We start from the raw sequence: 22,082 nt of genomic DNA, 5'->3' as shown, positions 1-22,082 counted from the left end.
GTACCTAACTATTACAGGAATCACCATGCAAAATTTGAAATCGATAGGACAATTCTAACATGCCTAAATTAACGTAAAAAGCTATTTTAAAAAGTAAAAAAATAAACATGTTTAAAATGGACGTACGGACATTTTGGTAATGATTATAGAGTTGCTACGCTTTCTAAATTGTACCTAACTACTAAAGGAATCACCATACAAAATTTGAAATCGATAGGACAATTCTAACATGTCTAAATTAACGAAAAAAGCTATCCGTGACGGACCGGCGGACGTACGGACGGACCGACCCTAATTATAGAAAAGCTTCGCTTTTAAAAATTGAGAAAAACATAAAAAGTTAAAAACAAGGTTGACAACTAGCGAAGCACTTAAAAACAAAGATGAACAAACAGACAGACAGAGAGAATAAACCTTCAGGAAATTAAGTATCTTTGTTTTTAAGCATGAACGACAGGCCGACGGACTAAGTAAATTGCATATTAAAAGCTCATTGGTATTTTTGTTGTCTATCTTAAATAGAGCCCTAAAAATCTCATTATAAAAAAAGATTTAAAAGTTTGGAAAGCATTGTGTAATTATTTAGTTTTTGTAATGAATGAAAATGCCTTTTGTATCAAAGTGTTAATTCTGTTGATAGCGCCTCTAGTATCTAGGAGATGTTTGCTTTCTTGGGTGATGAATTCCTCCCCAATTTTAAAGATAACCTAACAAATGCGTATACTTAGAAGGTAGCCCTCCACCTCCTTAACCATTTCATTCTTTGAAAGAAGACTTTTTCCCTAATTAGGAAAACTGTCTAAAGGATGGAATTCAAAACTCCAGGGGGGGGGGGGCATTTTTCCTCGCAAAGCATTAAAATTTAGGTTGCTTTACACTCCTCCTCATAAATTGTAGGCATGCCCTTATATTCCAATACAGGAAATTATCAATATTATGCTTCCCTAAAAAGAAGAACATTTTAAGTGTTTTAGACGTTTTCGAGATCTTTTGTGACACAAACATCGTACCAATTTTATGTAAGAAAATCAAAAAACATATAGAAAAATAAAAATATTTGGAAACATGTATTTCAATAAGATTATTTAAAAATAACATAGAATTTAATAAATGTACTTTAACATAGTTTTACATATATCACAAGATAATAAAAATTCTACATTTCTATTTAGCAACCGGGCAATATAAAGTTGGATTTTATTCTCAATGTACATGTAAAAAGAAAAAATAATAATTAAGGAAGTATAAAATAACTTAATAAAACATAAGCGACCTTATCTTATACAGTTAAATATCAACTTTAATATCTATTTCATGTCTAAATTAAAATGAAACAATATGCACGAATTTAAGATAATAAGTTCATTGTTAATTTTACTTTTATACAGTTTCCCATCAGCTTAATCTGTCCCCCACATTGAAACATTATCAAATCAGATTTTTGAAGAATTTATATGAAAGACATAAAATATGACACTACCAAAAGAAACAAATGAAATTGGGATCAAGACTCAAAAACTATTTTTGTCAGAAACCTTTAAAGGTGCCGATGGCTAAATGCTAAACGTACAAACTACGTTGTTACATCATTATAACCTACATAATATGACCTATAAATAATATAAAATAGCCAAGGCTCAATATCCTATTTCGGAAAAGATCCTAAAATTTTGCCAATTAAGAGGGGTACATTTAAACATGGTAGGAACTACTGTCAAAATGACTAGTTTACTTACGTATGTATATTTGCACATATTATTTTTTTAAATACATTTGAAATATTATTGTAATTAATTTTAAAACAATTTTATAAAATGAAAAAGTCATGTTTACATAAATAGAAACTAAATAATAATCTTAAAGAAACAAAAAAATTGTACTGTCTAAAAAATCACTTATCCAAAACTTACAAAAAACCACATATTTTTCTCAATCAATAATACAAATAACTTATAATGTTGCCTGATCTAAAGGGAAGGTTAGGATTGAGGGAAGGAATGGGGGTAGCCCTAATCAACCAACTATCCACACTGTGTTACAAAACAAAAGTTGAAGACGAGTTAAACGCTAAGAAAAACACTTTTGGGTAGATTTTAAAATATGTTTTGTTACTGTTAAGTACAAAAATTAAATTTGTTTACACAAAATAAGAATTTCTTTGCATCTTCATTTTCTAATAATTAAAAAAGTTTAAATTATTTGACGGAAGATAAGAAAAAAGTATTAAATTCTTCCAAAAATGTTTTTTCAGCATAACCTTACCTTAATCTTGCTGTGCTTTGTAACCCAGTGTGTGTGCCCAAGTGCCACCACAAATGGGCCAATTTGAAAAACCCCAAATGTAAAACAAAAAAGGGCGCCGGGGATCAAATTGAATGAGCCACAAACATTTCTCAGCAACAATAAAAATACAATTGTGTTTAAAAATACATTTTACTTTGTTCTTTTTTATTGTTATATGACAGAATTAGTTCTTAAGTACAAAAAAATAATATTGGGTAAAGAATAATTTTCTTTGTTTTGGAAATAAGACAGAAGCTTTTTGAAATGTTTATTGTATATCTAATCAAACAAGGACAATGTCGTCATAAATAAATCAGCAAGGCCAGTATTACAAAAACACTTTTATTAAACAGAAAAGAAGTAGTCTGACAGCCAAGAAATACTGTGTGTTTTAAAATGGGATTATTAAAATAAATGCAAAGATAAACCTAATTTTAAGGTAGTGTGAGTGACGAGACGAACATACCCTCGTTTTACAGTAGCAGTTCAAATTTACAAATTTTTAACTATTCTTACCCAGGGTGGTATCTAACATATAAAATCATATATAATACTTAATATTTTTATACAAAAATAATACATTTACTGAAATAGCTCACAATATTTTACATATGTTGGCAAAGTTTGGTTTGTTCGGAGGAGGGGACGTCTTGGTTCTATATGGGGACAGGAAAAATGCCCTGAAAATAAAAGAATGAAACTTTAATTTAATCTCAGCTTACCAACAAAAAAGTAATTAGTAAAAAATCACGAAACTTATAAGTAATTTCAGCTGTCGTTAGGGGTCAAAACATCTGCCCCTTAAATATTATTTTAGATTTTTTCGCTTGTTAGTTTGTTCTACAAGAACTTTCGGATCTACTGCAGTTCACGGTAAAATATTGCTGGTAACGAATATTGCTATAAATTTATGAATTTTAAAGGCTGCTAGCGGCCAAACGGCTGAACGTACAGATCATACCCGCACACCATTTTAGGCGGCATAAGAAGGCCTACAAATAATCTGGAATAGCCAAGATCCAATGATGCACAGGGAAAGCTTCACTGAAGAAAAACCGCGTAAAATTGGTCTTTTTCGCGCATTTCTGTGCACTGCGAGATAATTATGCATTTTTGATTTATAGCTATTCCAGATTATTTGAAGGCCTTCTTATGCCGCTTTAAACAATGTGCAAGCATGATCTGTACATTCAGCCGTTTTGCAGCTAGCAGCCTTTAAAATTCATAAATTTATAGCAATATTCGTTACCAGCAATATTTTACCGTGAACTGCAGTAGATCCGAACTTTCCTTTAATTATTGCCTCCATAATTGTCAGTAAATCTTATAATCCTACTATCTGCCTTTAAATAAGTTCAACAGTCAAAATACAGAATTTGTTTTAGATCCGTTGCAGCTACGCAGGTAAAAACAAATTTGCGGCTGTGGCTAAATGTATCTTTCGATGTGAAGGCTGCTGCTAAAACTGCAATTTACTGTCCAAATCCATGTGATTATATAAATTACTTCCCGCGCACTTTCAACACAAATATCACATCTCACATCACAATCTCTTTATTGCTCTCATATTTTATGTTAACCCAAAATATTGATTTTACATATTTATTAAGATATGTAGTACAAATTTTTTAAAGCATGTTTGCTCTCTTCTGATGTCAATATTAACTAGTATTGTGCTATCTTGAACAAATAGCTATGCTATTGCATGGCTAATTATCATTTAAAAATTACGATAACGAAGTATTTTCAAAATACTGTGGACCTTCGACCCCAAGATAAATCGCCCCTGGAAATAAAACCCCCAAAGAAAAGATAGCAGCCAAATGTATTTATAAATGTAATAAAAGTTTTTTTGTTTCGACGTGACATAGTTCTATTTGAAACAAGGAAACAACATCCAAAAGAGCGAAGCTCTTAAATGATAACCAGCTAATAATATGTGTAATACTTTGTGATATATTTTTGGTATTTGAATTGAAGTAGGGGGACAAAGCGTCAAAAAATTAGCCATGTGACGTCATAAAAATAAGGGATTATCCATCTCTTTTTTATATATTTTCTTTCCCACTTCTCCTCTCATCTCCCTCATTTTTATGATGTCACATCGCTGATTTTTGAGGCACTTTTTCCCCCTACGAATTGAATAATCTTTTCGTTGTAGAGAAACTTTGTTTTTAATTCTGTTACCAAAAACAGAATTCACGTACCCACTTACATAGGAAAGCTTCGCGTTTGATAACGCAATATAATTCAATATAAAAAGCAGAGATATTTTTATTAATGATATATTGTAACATAATAATGTCTGATTTCTGAGCTCACCAGCTTCTATATAACTAGAGTCGTTCCGTAAGACAATAGTAAATTTTATTATTCATTAGTGGAGCTACTTCATAATTAAGGCATTTCTAAATATTACTTTTAAGATGTTTTGAGGCAAACTTTTACGTGATCTAGTTGTCATATTACCAAAATTTTGATATTTGATATGGGGATTCCTATGAAGAATGGCATAATGGATGTCGCAATTTGGAAATAATGTTCTTTTTGAAAGTAAGCACAGTCTGCATATGTGTTCAAAGTTCGTTTGTTGAGGTTCGTGTTTATGGATGCTGTCATCCTTGTTGTATGATATAGTATAGCGTACGGAAGTGTTGAAACAGATTGCAAAATAACGCAAATTATCCATTAATTTTAAAAATTTTGTGTCCACTAATAATAATGAAAAATATTTGACACGGGCCTTCAATATGACTGTTTTTATAAGTTATGCTACTCTATTAGTTACTTTGTCCGTGAGCCTAGACGTGCGTTTGTAAAAAGGATAAAAAGTATATTTCAAAACTGTTCTTCTTTCCAATAAGCTAAATGACAGTATTGACAGGTTTAAGTTTTTGATTTGAGCAAAGAGAGCTTACACATTTGAAAATTTACAGTTGCCTTATATAATCCGGGAGCTTTGCTGTAATGGATTTATTCATCCTTGATATATTTTCATAGTAATGCTTTATCTCGACACAAGTTCAATTTTTTAAAATCTGAAACACTATATTCCTGTTTATTTTAAACTTTTCTATTTTATTGAAAAAAATTTTTTTTGTAGATTTGCAACCCTTTGCAAATGTTACAATATTATTCAAAATAATTGATCTGCAGATGTGATAAAACACCGGAATGATAAGATTTAACACTTTTGAGGACAATAGAATTAATATTAAAACAATATAAATCAATATAATTACAATAGTTCTTATTATTTCATAAGTAATTAATACCATTTTAATTATTAAACAATGATGGCCGCATTCATCAATGCAAGGCTTTAAAATACAACAAATCTACAGATACTTACAGTCATTTACATATCATGTGAAAAAATCATTAATACAAATATCTAATAACTAATCTTAGATGTCTTTTAATCAAATGTAGAACAATCCTAAATCAAGGATGACAACATCTATAAAAGCGAAGCTCTAAAATCAAAAGGTAAAACAAGAGAACATAAACACTTGAATTATGGTAATTTAAAGGTATAAACAAAAATTGCTGTAAACTTGCAAAGTTGCGTAAATACAGTGTTTGTTTAAGGAGATACTTATATTCTTAAGGACTTGATTGTAGAGATATTTCGCTTCAAATATTGTAATTTGTTGTACAATGAATAATTGTTAAAAAAATAGTAAAAATAGGTTAATTATATCATACAAAAATGTTAACAAACGCTAAAAAACAGCTTGATTTAAATTGACGTTTGGACTTTCTGGTAACGATTATAAAGTTGCTACGCCTTTTAAATCGTGTCTAGCTGTTACAGGAATCATCATCTAAAGTTTTATATGGGACAATTATAATATGCCTAAATCAACAGACCATTCGTTTCTAAAAAGAGATGTAAATTTAAAAGTAACTTAACCTGGTATCACAGAGGTGTAAAAGTAACTTAACCTGGTATCACAGAGGTGTGAAAGTAACTTAACCTGGTATCAAAGAGGTGTAAAAGTAACTTAACCTGGTATCACAGAGGTGTAAAAGTAACTTAACCTGGTATCACAGAGGTGTAAAAGTAACTTAACCTGGTATCACAGAGGTGTGAAAGTAACTTAACCTGGTATCAAAGAGGTGTAAAAGTAACTTAACCTGGTATCACAGAGGTGTAAAAGTAACTTAACCTGGTATCACAGAGGTGTGAAAGTAACTTAACCTGGTATCAAAGAGGTGTAAAAGTAACTTAACCTGGTATCACAGAGGTGTAAAAGTAACTTAACCTGGTATCACAGAGGTGTAAAAGTTCATCTCTCTTTTCTTTCTTTCTTCTCCGCTTTCTCTCTAGTTCCCAGCTTCTCTCATATTTGGACAAAAAATCTAAAATTGTAAAAAGTCCAAACATTCAAAGTGAAATACTTGAAATATTTCCTATTTATAAAAGTGGTTGTCGTAGGCCTCATTTAATTTTTTTTTAAATTTGTGAATATTTGGATGTTGTACCAGATTTTAATTTACTCTGATTGAGCGATGCTCGCAGCTGGCAAAAATAACAATACACCCCAACCACCCCCCTATTAGCTCCCTTTCTACAGGCTGAACGAACTGACCAATAAATAAGGTCCATATTAGTGGGCTAAATTAACAACAATTTTTTTCGTGTCATTATATCTACGTATACCTATCCTTTATCCATTTTCGTGATAGTCTAACAATTTTTCTTGTTTTTATATAAGTACATAAAAATACCAGTACTAACGAATCAATACATTCTTATATTAATGTAGATATACCTGACTGTGAAATGCTGGTAAGACCTGTGACTCCAATCTGTATGAGGGAATATTCTTCTGTTTGTTTTCTTGTCAGGTTCAGGTGTGACTCTGCAAGATATTGGAACACCTAAATATAAAAGTACGTCTTGTAGATCAGATTTTTAAAAAGCTACATATTTTAAAATAGCCGTGGTTTTTGTCGTCAACATTTTGGCAGTGGTGTTTTTTTAGTTTGTTTTGGAAACCTAATAGACTTTAATGGCAGCCAGCTACAGCTTTAATATTGTTCAGCTTTTGAATAGATTTGCAGGGCGGTTTCCTTTTTGCTGCTGCTAAATATTCTTGGAAAACGGCTGCAGTTTAGAGATATGTTAAAACCTACACTGTCCATTTTAACAAATTAAAAAATATCCTTTCTTATAATTTAAATCTTCTTTATACAATCTTAGAAAGATACTTTCTAGGTTATTTTATTTACTTTTGACAAAGAAGAGTGCCTTTGGATGTAAACATTATTTTAGTTTATAGTCGCTTATAAATGTCAACAGATTTTTATATTTTTACTGTATTACATTTTCCTGTTCTTTCTAATTATAAAATTTAAGTAAATTGAGGTAATTTGTTCAAATAAAATATGCAAAAACTGAAGAAGAAAGAATGTCCTATAATTTAATGCAAGAAATCTTTTTCAGCCCTGTTTTACGTTTCACTGATTCTTAATTCATTTAATCTTCGTTGAAGGAGAGAATCCAGGGTTCTTAAGGGATAAGACAATGGACGAGAAATTAATATACAAAATATAAACAACATTGCCCCAACTGTAAATTAAACTTTTTGTGGAAAGTTTGGTTCGTGTTTATAATTCAATGGATGCCAGAATAATAAACAGTACAATTTACCCACCCTCCATGAACAATCAAAACAATTTTGTAAGAGGAGTGAAATGGCTGCCAGGAAAAATCTTATTTCTAACATGTCTACGAATCTTATTAATTTCCAATGGATAGAAACCAGTTCTGAACTGCGGTGAAAAAAATATATCGTATATGATCATATTTTACAACATGTTAAAACCAAAACAAAATTGAGTAACTTGAATACCAACCATTAATGATTCTATATCATTTAAAGGTAACAAATTTGATGTTTGTATGCCTATCAACTGAGTAAGGTTGACCTATAAGATTGATTTGCATACCTATGTTAGAGAAGGAACACCTATGCGCTAAATAGGCATCGCATTGCTGTAGGTAGATATTTCCATCCATAGCTTGTATCTTTTAGTTTTATATAATAGGGTACTTATGTCAATTTAAAATACACTTCAGAAAAAAATGCATTAAGAAATTTATTTTCGAGAATCCATTAATAGATTTACAGCAGACAAATTAATCTGTAGAGAAGCTTGACTGTTAATAAAAATTAGAGCCCCTATCACGACGTAGAAATTAGCACTCACGATTATTGGAATCATTATAATGTTCTGTGGAGCATCCTTGAATCTAGATAGTCACATACATAAATAGAGAATGGTGTATTGGAAGGTCATTACTTTTAATTGATAATGTTCATAATGATAAAATAACTGTCAACTAATCTACTAAAAAGTAATACAAACTTTAACTTCATATGTACATTCATGTACCTTACTACCTATGATTGGAAACAAAACATAGAAATATATTCATGTACCTAATTGTCTATGATAGGAAACACAACAACATATGAATCAAATGAAAAACAATTTTCTCATTAATTTGTTTAACATATTTGCCCTCTAACTACCATTAAAACACCCTGTTAATCTTAATAGTTGTCTTGACATACTTTCTTAAAGGTTTCTCACATTTAAAAATATTAGTCATGGATGACATATTATTAACATAACATTGTAATTGAAAAGGCAATTAACTTCGACATTACCGCTAGCAACCATTCTCATATTAACTGAGATCTTGTGTTGATATAATAGAAGCCACAAAGTTTAACATGCTACTTACAGTGCCATCTTTCAAATAATTTGCCCTGGATTTTTAATATTATTTGCGAATTTTGTTGGTTCCTTTTTCCGTCTTATACAGTTTGCACTCGTAAAAGTAATTTTTTTAATTTGATAAACAATCTTTCATTAACTTATTCAAACGTTTTGTTTGTTCTTTGATACCTTAATGACATTGGATAAAAGTGCCCTTTGTTGAAAAATTATCTCCATATCATACATGCTGTTGTAAGAACCAATTTTCAAATATGACTACGAAACCAGTTTATATCCGCTAGAATAGAACCGGTTCTGAGCCATACTAAAAAATCATGTATCATATTGTATTACAATAACATATGTATAACAATTCATAGTCTTTAAAACATTAATGACATTTTGAACGTGAATTCATATTTATCCATTTCATTCCCAATATTTAAAAAAAAAACGAAATTTTAAAGCTACACTAGTACACATATTAGTTTTTAGTAACAATTTTAACAAACTTCGACTATTTTTTACAGTGCGCTGGTGCGTTTCTATTGTATAAATGTAATATTTGTATGTGTGTGTGAGTGTTTACGGATGTGTTTAAATGCAAGGTACATACACCTTCATTTTGATTTCTCTATAATATTTGCAATTTATATTCAATTGGTGAATTCAATTGGACAATAATAATTTATTTTTATAGCATTGACCCTGTGGAGTTTTTCATTTGACCGAAGGAGAAATCTTTTTTTAATGCATTTTATATTTCTCCTCATTATGTGGCCTTAAAACCTCTGAAACAGCGTTCTCCTAAAGGTGCGTTTGTCTGTCAGTCATACCCAAGCAGACACCAAAACACCGATTTTTAAAATATCAAAATTTCTATAGATTTTCAATTGTTGAGGCTAAAAGTATCACAAAATAATGTCCAGTATGGCTTCGAACCCGATTAATCTCTGCTTGAAGAGAACCGGTCCTCAGCCATATTGAAAAATCAAGTATAGCCTTTCAATGATTTAATGACAATAATGAATTTGTATATTGAAAAGTTGTTGGTAAAAATGAAACTATTGTAAATATATCCTATTATGAATATGAAAACAGAGCCACACCTTTCAAAACTAACTTTAATGGTGGGTTAGAGGGGGGGGGGGCTGGGGTCATGGTTAAAATGTTGTAGACATACTAATTAATATTGTTTATTGTATAAAGTGTATGATATTAAGAATCTGACCTCTCCTCTCCGTAACTAATTAATCATCCTAGCCAAGCATTCATAAAACTCATACTGAAAATTTCAGGTGTTTCTCTAGGTTTGCTTAAAATTATCATTAGCCTATTATTTAACATTTAATACGGCTGTTACCATGATCCAGTTATTTATCTTAGATTTCAGAAAATTAGCAAATCACAAATTTAAAGTTTTAAAAGTAGTTGGTTACTTAGTGATTGTTTTAAGTTCTCATTGAGTTATTGTTACTAATAATTAATTTAAGATAACCCATTTTACCGGTCAATACATTTTTTCCAGTTTAAACACTTTCCCATAAAGAAGCAAAATCAACAACAATTCAATAAAAAATCATAATTTTAATTGGCTAATGTTGACTTTGTAGTTTTGATGTAATGTCCTAACTCTGTTGAATATTTATGCTTTGAAAAAATTCTTGAATTTGAATCAAGGATACCAAGGATTCAGGGATAGGAAAATAAAAAAATAGTCTGAAACTTTTCGATATCCTTGTGAATTATGACTTTTGTAGTTTGTAACATTAAAGAGGAAGGGGGAATAACCGTCATTGTCCCTCTCATCCCTGCAAGGATATATATATTTAAGAAAAATGGTCATGCTTAAGCGCCACTCCCTCTCAGAGAAATCAGAAAAATCCCCTTTTGAGCCATTGTACCTTCCAGTATACCCACAATCTATACAAAAAAAAACGATGTCTCTCCATTAGTACGTTCTCTTACTGCTGAACTTTACTGTTTCCATCATTGTAATGGTGTTCTTGATATTATCGAAAAACAAGGGTGACAATATCCATAAAAGTGAAGCTCTGAAACAGTAGGACACACGAACTGAGTAGGATAAATATAAATTTATAAGTCTACACAAAATTGTAAGTATATTGGTTGCAAAACTGTTTAAATACAGGATGTTGTTTAAGGACATACTTACATTTTCAGGAATTGATTATAGAGATGCTTCGCTTATAACAATTTGCCTTGTTGTAATAAGAATCAGTTTTCCATAAATCATATGAATAGGATAATTATATCATACAAAAATATCATACAAAAATTAGCATGATATAAATGGACTTTCAGACTTTCTGGTAACGCTTATAGAGTTTCAACGATTACTAACTCGTACCTAATTGTTATATAAATCATCTTGTAAAGTTTGAAATCAATAGGACAATTTTAACATGTTTAAATTAACGAAAAAAGCTAACCGTTCCGGACGGACCGACCCTAATTGTAGAATAGCTCCGCTATTAAAAAAATGTTACCTTTGCTACATTCAAGTTTTCTTTGACAGATGTTTTAATTAGCCTCATTCCAAGAACCTTTGCTAGTCGGTCAACCTCAAAACTAAAATAAAATTTGGAACGTTATTATAAGTTGCGAAGGGACGCTTTATTTAGGATACGTCAATAAGTCCATCCATAAGAGTCGATAAAATTAATTTTTTTATTGATGTGTTTTCATAGTATTGAATTTTAATTTATTTTAATTTTAGTTCTTTGAAAGTATTTCCTTAAACAATGTCTTGTATTGAAGAAAATTTGCAACAAATCTATAAACAACTTTGTTTAGACTTTCAAATTAATATTCTACATTTTAAGTACTGACACTCTCGTTAACGCTCGTTTATCCAACCCTCTGATCTTATAGCTTCGCTTTCTTGATGTTGTCATCCCTATATTCATACATATAAATATAATATACCTCTTTATCTTGACGTACGGGAACTAAGTATAGAAAATCTTTACCAGAACAACAAATTTGAACAAGCATGTACCTATCCACAGCAGAGTTATAGAGTAGATCCATCTTATTTTGAACCAGCACCATTGGAATATTTCCACATTCGTCCTCTATCTTTTTCTTCCATCGTCGAACCTGAAAATAATATAAAATTAAACACACAGATTTAAAAACAACTGCATAAAAAATATAAAAATCATCATGGGACAAAAAATGATAGTATTTAAACAATAATTCAATAGACATTAGCTTTTTTTCTTTACAGCCTAACACAAAAGCTTGCACATTTTTTATTGCGTAGCATGGTTTTTCTTTACGGTTTATAACCTGTTTCTTTTTGTAAGATTCTAAGTCAAGATGTTTTATGACGACCAAAGACAAACTTTAAAAACATGAAAAATTTTGAAGCTTTGAAATAAAACCAGTACATTAAAACCACAAATAAAAAATGAATTACAGTTTATTATAATGCATTAAAATGATGAAAAAAATTCAAAACAAGGAAAATTCTATTCATAGATAGGGAAAGAAACTTGAAGTAATACAAATATACAATTATATAAAGTAGAAAGGTTTTTTTGTTTGTCCGTTAATATTTCTATATTTCTTTACTTTAGGGAAGCTTCACAGACGCAGCCGCAATGTTTTATATCTTGTACATAATTTTCTAGTAATGATTTCTAGAATTCTTGAAATTCTAAAAAAGGTTTAGTTATCAATTTCGTAAAATTTCTTGCTCGGTGTAATGGGCAAACGGAACGAGTATGTTGAAGAGTAGCTGCGTTGATAAAAAATATTATGTTTACTAAACAATATATTAACCATAATGATAAAGCAACGGAACAATAAATAAATATTAATTTTTTTCTGTGTATAAAATGCAGGTTTAAAAGAATCGATTATGCAATTATATAATTTGCCGGTAGCTGTTGCAAAAAAAAATTTGTTAATTTTTTGCCAACGGGCCTTCCATGCAGAGCACAGCTGAGTTGGGATCAGTAACGTGGAGCCGCTGGGATTTTTGAGCGGTTTTTTTTAAGCGACCAAATGCTAAAATTAATAACATACATCTACAAATCTGTATTAATCTACAATTGGAAGAAACGGATTTGATCTATATACATGTGATTAATTTGTCTGTCTTTGCTGTCATATGACTAATCACAAACAACACGCTATAAGAAAATTTAGGTAAAAAAACTCAGAAAGGTTAGATCACCAAAAAATAAAAAAGAATAATGGCAATCTCTTGTAAATCTTTTTAAAGGTACTTTTATAAATGATATACCACAAAATTCAGAGGACCCAAAACGGTTTTATTCATTTTAGTTTGAGCTCCAAATCCCTAGTAATACTGTCCAGGCTAAGTTCCGTGTACTCCATCAATTTTATATTTATTTTTCATTAATCAAAATAACAAGAATAGATATAACCATAAATAGAGGTAAAGGAGGATAAACTTATCTTCTCTTTATGTTCTAATTAATGACATTCTGCTATAGACAGCGCTTAATAGTAATTCACAATAGAAGAAAGAAGATCAATTTGAGTGAAATTTTATTTCTTCACTTTGTAATATTACGAACTACCCAATGGGGACGTCGTGGCTCAGTCAAAAATTGAATATTGAACATGAGCTGACCCTAGTGGCTATACAAAAGTGTTTCACCCTACTCAATGACGACTTAGGTCCAAACACAAAGAAACTATGGCTAATTTATCCTCAATCAAAAAATAACCATAAGCCAAGAAAAACTATGACTCTAATATGAATATAATACAACATCGATCAATATTTTAGTTATTGATTGGCTGTGCTCCCTTTCTACGTGAAATAATAATAATAATGTAAAAAAAATTAAACCATTTTTTCAACTTAATGATGAATTGATTATTCAGAGAATTATGTTTTAAAAAGAATTTAGTTTAAATTCGCACATGCATATTAAAGCATATTAAAACTGTATTTTAACAGTTGCTTATTGTATATTACATAATTTTTAAGTGGCAAAATATACATATAGATTACGGAAATATTATTTGTTTCTTTACAACTTATGGTTCGTATTATTTCACACAGCGGATAGATTTATTTTCATTTTTGACAAAAGTACAACAGGCAAAAAACGTATTTGGTGTAATTCAGGGATAAGGGATGGGAAACGTAGGAAAATATTATTTCAGGCCTATTTCAAGCCTAGGCCTATTTCTAGCCTAATAAACAAGTTTTGGGATGGCGCAGTGCTTCGTATAAAACGCTAATAAAAAAGCTGTGTGTGTGTGTGTAGATAAAGTATAGAATCAAATTCAGGTAGCTAGTTTAAAGTAAAAAACATAACTTTTTATAAACCTATATATTAATGGCTTTTGTTAAAATGAAGTTTTTTCTCTCCCAAATTTTTTTTATCTTTTACTTTGGTAATTTGAACTGTCAGAAAGCTATCGTTGGGTTTCCCTCAGACAGGTTTTAGTTTGTATTATTTGCATTTTTATTAATGAGTAAAAATTTTATTTGAAAATTTCATTGCTAATTAAAATTCAAAATAAATAAATTAATATGCACTTGGGTAACATTCTATCAAGTATTCTTTGTAGTGATATTATGTAGTGATATATTTGTACTGTGTTGTATTGTGTATTGTACATATATTAGGGTTAAAGTGTTGTATCAATTCCGTATTAAATTTTTAAAATTCAAAATACAACATCTAATTTATAAACTACCAAATGAAAATTCGTAGCTACCTCCTTTCCAAAAAATAATCCCGTTATTTTTGTTTTTTCTATATGGCCCTTTTTTAATGTTTAACTCTAAGCAGATTTAATAATTAAGCTAATGTGATCTAACACCATTTATATTTATTTTTTAGTAGCAGACGAAATCATTATTTTTCCCAGAATTGTCTGCTTCTAAAATTTTCGCCAATTGGTGATTGGTTGTTAAAAACAGGCCGATTCTTATTGGTTTAGAGCTATAGCTACTTGGGAGCGTCCGCCAGTTTGATAGTAATTTGTAATAGTTGCTATATCCCTTCAGAATCTAGGCCGGGACCTAATTAATGGCCAGGTTTCCTATCCCTTATCCCTGGTGTAATTTTGTTAATTCATGCTCTAAGTTTTAGGTTTTTTTCGCTACTTTTGAAAATAATCTGTTCTAATCCTTTATTTACATTATGAAAACCACTAATTTTGAAGAATTAATTGCAAAATTACCTAAGTAAACTCTCCCCAAATTTGACCACAATGTTAAATGATCAAGATTTTGCGTTTTTATTTACATTTAATTCCTGGAATATAATTTTGTTTGTCTGGCCTACATGGACTAGAGTGTATTAAAGCGAATCCACGAATTTCTGGGTGTTAAAGTAAAGAAACCAGACCATAAAATAAGAATAAAACACTACAATGGCAATGTGCTTAACTTTTTACATGAAATTAATTTACAATGTATCTTAATGCCTTAAAATATGATACTAACAAAAATATTTATCAAAATTACTTAGTCAACTATACTAAGAAAAGGAAATTAGGCTTTTAATAATTAATATAAGAGCCCATCCAAATTTTCTAAAAGTAGCTTCAGTTTTTTATATGGCCAATTTAAACTATATTTTCGATGGTCTTGAATTTATAAAATGGTATAGAAAAACCGTGGGCCCCTTTGTATATAAACGGTTTTTTTTTAATTGAATACAATTTGAAATAATTTAATCAGTAGTTCTTAAATACTTTATTATACTGACCACTGACCTGGTCAGATTAGAGTAATCCAATAATTTATCTAAATAGTAAAGTTAAAAATATAGTTGAATACTTTTTCTCAAACAAAATATCTTACTTCTAGTTTATTAGTTGTTTCTTTAGGATGAGACATTTACAAGAGAAGGGATGAAATAAATATTATTTATTTTTACAATATCTTTTTGTTGGGTCGTTGGGGGGGGGGGGGGGGGTAATGGCATCAACTTAATGACCTCTCTTGAACGATATTGAGAACAGGCACCTTATTTTTTACACTTAAACTTAAACTATTATAAATTTGTGTTTTATGAAGAAACCTTTAAATAACTAGTTTTAAATTGGGTTTGATTCAACAAATCAAAATTATATAAAAGCATCTGAAGATCGAGAATGTCTATAAAACTTTGGAGCCATGATAATTTACAGTCCAATGTCCACTCCTCTAAGATTTAGTTTATAATATGAAGATTTTCTCAACACTAGATTTTCTTCACATGGTTTATGCAATTTTATCATCATAATGATATACTAAAGAGTAGCTGCGCTTCATCAAAATCAGAGAGAGTGGGAGACATTTGGCTGTTTATTACAAGTTTTATAAGAAAGTTTTCTCATTTATTGGCTTAACAACTTTGGGGACCTTTAGTGAATTTAGATTGGTTGGTTAACTGAGTTGAGCGTTCAAACGTTTCAACCACTACTCTTAATCTATAGAAGGAGAAATTTTATATATCATATTTGGGTACATTAATTTATCGCCCATTTTCTTATCCTTTAGATCCCTGATAAAAACAATATAATATTGTGACAGGGAACTAAGAACGGAAGTGTAGAAATAAATCTATCAAAGAAAATTAGATCGTAATAAATTACAGATATTATCCTTCAAAATCAGCTTTATAGAATGTAGCCCTCCTCTAATAGGTTCAAATTTTATTTTTTTGTGAGTAACACTTGCGAGAATCTGGATTGTAATTACTAATGATTTTACTTATTCTTACCTAACCTTACCTAATCTAAGAAGTGAAATTAAAAAGTACGCGATGATAAAGGGGAGGGGTGCATTGATTGTTATTTTCAAAATAAAGGATTTTTTCTAATTATCCCCTTTCCCCTTTCTCCACCCCCCCCCCATGTTTTTTTTGTATGATTTATCATAAATTAAAAGTGGCTATAGGTATCTTAACTAATTGTAAAATCATTTAATTGAATAAAATAATGTTAGGTTTACTTATTTTGAAATGGAAGGAAATTAATTACATCTACAAAATCATTTTTTCAATAATTTTTTTGCGAAACAAAAAGAACTTAGGATCTAACAAATACTTTTATTGAATTTATTAAATGTCTGAAAGAAGGCTTTTAAAACGCTACTGTTTTATGTATTCTAAAAATGGTAAGCAAGCAAAAAAATTATTCTATTAGTTAAATTTTTAGAGTTAGAGTAATAGATATATTTTTTTATGAAAGACTGTGGTATACCAGTCTGAAAAAGTATCATATATCACAACGATATAAATTTCTGCTTTTAGTTTTTTTTAAACATCTTCTTTCTTATTGATTACTCCCTAATTTTCAATAAAAGGATTAAAAAGAAAGGGTTAAAAAAAATTAAAAGATTACTACTTCATATAATAGAATTTGATTCTTAATTGATTATACCTTAAACTAAATGATTTTAATCTTATTTGCATTTGCAAATAGATGGCTATGAGTTACTTGGAAAGTTTATTTATGTATAAAACTATTTTGTTTTAACAAAATCCAAAATTTCAGTTCAATTACAAAAAAAATATTTTATGTGTTGAACATAAGCAGTATCAATGCATAGTGGAGCAATTTATTTTTCTTCAGATTATATTTCCCTGTCTAGAATCTGTGAGCAGGCTCAGTATTAATGAATCTCCTACTGGTTTATTCCATAACATTATGCTAAACTAAATAGTAATTTTCATTGCAGATTTATGGCCGAAATGATGCAATTTTCATAATCGCAGCTACTCTGTATACAACTTGGCAAATAAAGTCCACCTGTCCATAACTCATTTTAAAGAACACAGTCTCTATGCATTTTACAACTCTTTGCAGTTTCTCTCAATGCAAACTGTCCTCATTCAACAAAGACAAACATACCCATACAGACAGATACTCTACCATTTGCAATTGCTGGAAAATTTACTGAAGAAGTCAATAGGTACATTTCTTAAGTTAAAATTCTTTAGAATCTAAACTATTGTAGGCTTATTGTTGCTGCACTACTCATGAGCAAGATTGATCTCGTTAGTTTGATTTTAGTGTTTATCTTTCTGACAACTCTGAATTATCTGAATTATCCCTTCTAAAACATTATATCAACAATAATCAAAATAACATTATCTATTTATCACCTTGTTTGAAGAACAAATTATTGGAGAAGGATATTTCTCTGAAGAAAAACTATTTAATCCCCCTCATTTCCACCCGCCAAGGATAATACTTGATCTAAATCCTCAACCGTTTCAGATGATAGAAAATCAAAAGCCATTTAAAGCAGTTGCTAATGTTGGAGGAAGCTGCCTTTTTAAAAATTTTCATAAAAAAATATTAATAAAATGATTTTAACCAAGTCTCAATTTTCAACCATTTAAATCCGCAACAAAGCAACCTAATATTTGACAGCACCCAAGCCCTGTCTAAAAGGAACAGATAGTTTTGTCCGATAGAAAAGTTAGGTGAAATTGTTTTTTTTCCTATAATAAAATATTCCTTAATAGCCATCTCTAAACACACCTAATGCCAAATTTCAATCATAGAAACTCAAAGAGAGGCTTATTAAAATGTTTATTGTAAAAAGTAAGTTCTTTTTAGATTTTAATTAAAAGATATTTTTACAATCAATAACTTTTTATCCAATGATTATAAAACTAATCATAAACTACGTAAGTTCAGGGAGGGAAAGGATAATGAAAATTATCTTATTCTACATTCAAACCCAATAGTTTTTAACCCAAATCCAAATGCCGCTCATAAGAATTTGTTAGAATAAAACTTAATTGTACAATTACATTGTCCTATCACTGAAGCCCTGATGAAAGTTAATTAATTTCTACTGTTGTGTCCTGCATATTTTACAAGAATATTAAAAGTATCGAGTAGATTTATACACAAGCTTTAAAATTTTAATTACTTATATTTACAGCAAGCTATAAACGGTAATAATAAATAAACAACAGACCAAAGCAAAAATTTTAGCTTCCCAAAAAAGATCAGTAAGAAAAGTACCAAAAAAACAATAAATCGGGCCATCAAATTATTATTTCTCTTCTTTCTATATTTTCGAATATTTTTGCAATTTAGTGCCTTCAACATCAACATCAACATCAAATATTTATTTCAGTCAACATATTAAAATACAGTGATAATGACAGATTAAGAATATTTACATATAGCATAAGTTTATATAAATCATTGATACTAAATAATAAACATAAGAATATGTTGCTAGAGGCAGGATCTAACGCAAACATAGAGTGCAAGCTAAAGTTATAAAGTCAACAATTTTTAATTAGTAACCCTAGGAACATGCGGTGAAAGGATCAAGCCTTATACCAAAAACTAAATATAAAATATACAGATGTACTTAAGTGAATGGAAAAATTAAAAATTTAGTGCTTTTTTTATAAAACTCAGGAGCAAAAGAATAAGGTTTAAGGTTAAATGTTAAAAAGTTTTAAAGATTACAACAAAGCATAAAAAAGAAGTGAATGTACTATAAATAAAACGTGAATGTACTATAAATTCTTCTTTATTAGATATTGATGGTCTTACTGAGGGTGTGAGAATCCATGTATACGAGCTGGTTCTACAACATTCTGAAGTTCCTAACAAGCTACATCTACAAGACATTATTTCTCAGATAAGTTTAGCATTTAGATTAAAGAATGACCTAAGTTTGACAGAATTTAAAAATGATAGGCTAATATTGTTCTGGATTGAACAAAAAGATAGGGCTATAAATTATCTCTTTGATTTACTTCCTCCTTTAAATGAATTGTATGAAATGCCTTTAAATATTAGTCATGATGCTTTCCTTGAAGTTTTATTGAATTGTATTAAAAATTCTATAATAAGCTTTCAATCAAACTTTCTTAAGAGCAGTAGAAAAATACAAAAAGATTTGTCAAAGTCATTAAACGCGTTGAAGTGTGGAAATGTCACAGATGAAATTGTACTTAATAAAATCATTGATATTGAAAACAGTCTGAGTAAAATGGAAGATGAAGAAAATTATCGTAGGTTAGAGACTTCTGGGTATTTCCACATTTTAAATGCAGAAAAGGCCTCAAAAGCATTTAGTAGTTTGCTAAAAAATTCTAAAAAAGCTGACTCTATCTCACAAATTAAGAATGACTTAGGTGAATCTTTTACATGTGAGAATGAAAGGAATGAGTTTTTAACAAATCACTTTAAAAATAAATTTGGCACAGCCTTTATTTCCAATTCTTCTCTCTTTGATTTTTTAGGCAATAATGTAAATCACCCAAAAATATTAGAACATAAATTAAATAACACAGATAGAGAAAAATTAGAGGCAGACATTTCTATTAATGAATTAAAAGAGTCACTTTGTTCAGCTAATTTAAATTCTAGTGTAGGACCAGATGGTATTCCTTATAGAATGTTGGTTAAGTTTTGGGACATTTTAAGCTTACCTTTACTGAGAGGCTTTAAAGAAATGATTAATAAAAAACAGTTAAGAGGCATGCTAAGATGTGGTAAAATTAGACTTATAGCCAAAAAAAATTCTGACCTTTCAAAAATTAAATCTTGGAGGACAATTTTTTGTTTGTCTACTGTGTACAAAATTTTCTCTGGGGTTATTGACAATAGGTTAAAAAAAGTAATTGACAAAATAAATATCAGATCTCAAAAAGCTTATTCTTCTAAATACACTATTCAGGAAAATTTGATTCAAATTTATGAACTAATTTCTAAAACTTTAGCTTCCAACTCGTCTCTAGCAATTGCTTTAATTGATTTTCACTCAGCCTTTGACTGTATTGGACATGGATATTTAAGAGATGTATTGGAATTTATGAATTTTGGCCCAAATATGATAAATATGATTTTAACATGCATGAATGATAGATTTGCCCACATTCTGACTGATACTGGAATAACACCTAACTTTCCCATGAAAGTTGGTTATATGCAAGGTGATAGGCCAAGTCCTAACATATTTAAAATTGCCCTAACTCCTTTATTACTTACTATATCAATTAGCAATGAAATTGTAATACCAAGAGCTATACCTTTTAAATTGACCGACACAGATACACAGCCAGACCCTGAATCAGCATTTGCCGATGATTGTAATGTTGCATTTACTCCAACTGCCATTGCTTTAAAAACTATTTTTCAAATTCTTACCTACTTTGCACAAGTTTCTAATTTAAGAACTAATGTAAACAAAACAAAAATTTGTATTATAGGTAGGAAGCCATCAAATGATTTTTTTCTGGAATTGGATTTAATTGGTATTGAATTGGTTGATGATTTTGATATTTTAGGTTTACATTTTGATTCAAAACTGTCTAATATGCAAAATAATTGGAACAAAATTGTCACTAAAATGTCAAAAGTTAGAAATTTTTGGGCACTTTTCTACCTTACTACACCTGGAAAAATTGCAATTATAAAGGGATTCATGTTACCTTTACTGAATTATGTAGGGGCAATTGTCTTTCCATCTGAAGAAATAATTTTGCAAATTGAAAATCTCATTATTTCTTTCTTATGTCAAAGTAGACCTATTGCAAAATCTAAAATCTTTTCAAGTGTTGAAAATGGAGGTTTAGGAATACCAAAAGTAATAGAATTTTTACGCTCTTTAGATATTTTAATGTATAAAAAATCCTTATCTATAGTAGATACTTGGGCTTTAGAAATAAAAAATACTAGATGTCAAGCAAATGATCCATTTTATTTCAATGAAAAATTAGATAAGAATATTAATCCTATTTTATCTAGAATTATTGAATCATATATAATATTTTCAAATTCATTTTGGCTAAACCATGATAACATAAAAGATATGAGAATTTTTAAAAATAATTTCTTCTGTAATAGTGAAAAACAAATTGTAAGCAGGGCAATTTTTACAGAAACAACATGGGTACGATATGAAAATGATATAAAGTCAATTTGTTTTGGAGACCTGTTAAATATTGATAATATATGTCTAGATTATAGAAACTTTAACATCAAATCAAAGGTCAATTTTAATTACATGGAATTTTTGAGACTTCGAGGATTTGTTCAGCACAATATTGCTTTATATAGGTGTAAACTTTCAA

The 22,082-nt window shown here is 29.6% G+C and overlaps 1 protein-coding gene across 1 annotated transcript in view; it reads right to left on the bottom strand.

The window, feature by feature from the left end:
- Positions 1-1,054: 1,054 nt before the first annotated feature.
- The window catches only part of LOC145322255 (ras-related protein Rab-23-like), an 89,343-nt gene continuing 68,315 nt past the window's right edge, over positions 1,055-22,082 (bottom strand). The window contains exons 5-9 of the mRNA XM_080164127.1: positions 12,041-12,141; positions 11,529-11,610; positions 7,062-7,170; positions 6,552-6,648; positions 1,055-2,963 (exon numbers count right to left, since the gene is read on the bottom strand). Of these exons, the coding sequence (XP_080020253.1) occupies positions 2,879-2,963; positions 6,552-6,648; positions 7,062-7,170; positions 11,529-11,610; positions 12,041-12,141 (474 nt within the window). The 3' untranslated portion in view covers positions 1,055-2,878. The remainder of the gene's footprint in view (positions 2,964-6,551; positions 6,649-7,061; positions 7,171-11,528; positions 11,611-12,040; positions 12,142-22,082) is intronic.

The sequence above is a fragment of the Acartia tonsa genome, chromosome 6 (genome assembly GCF_053477335.1).
Source record: "Acartia tonsa isolate MP-2025a chromosome 6, ASM5347733v1, whole genome shotgun sequence".
Taxonomy (NCBI): Eukaryota; Metazoa; Arthropoda; class Copepoda; order Calanoida; family Acartiidae; genus Acartia; species Acartia tonsa.
This window is presented reverse-complemented; position numbering and strand designations above follow the sequence as displayed.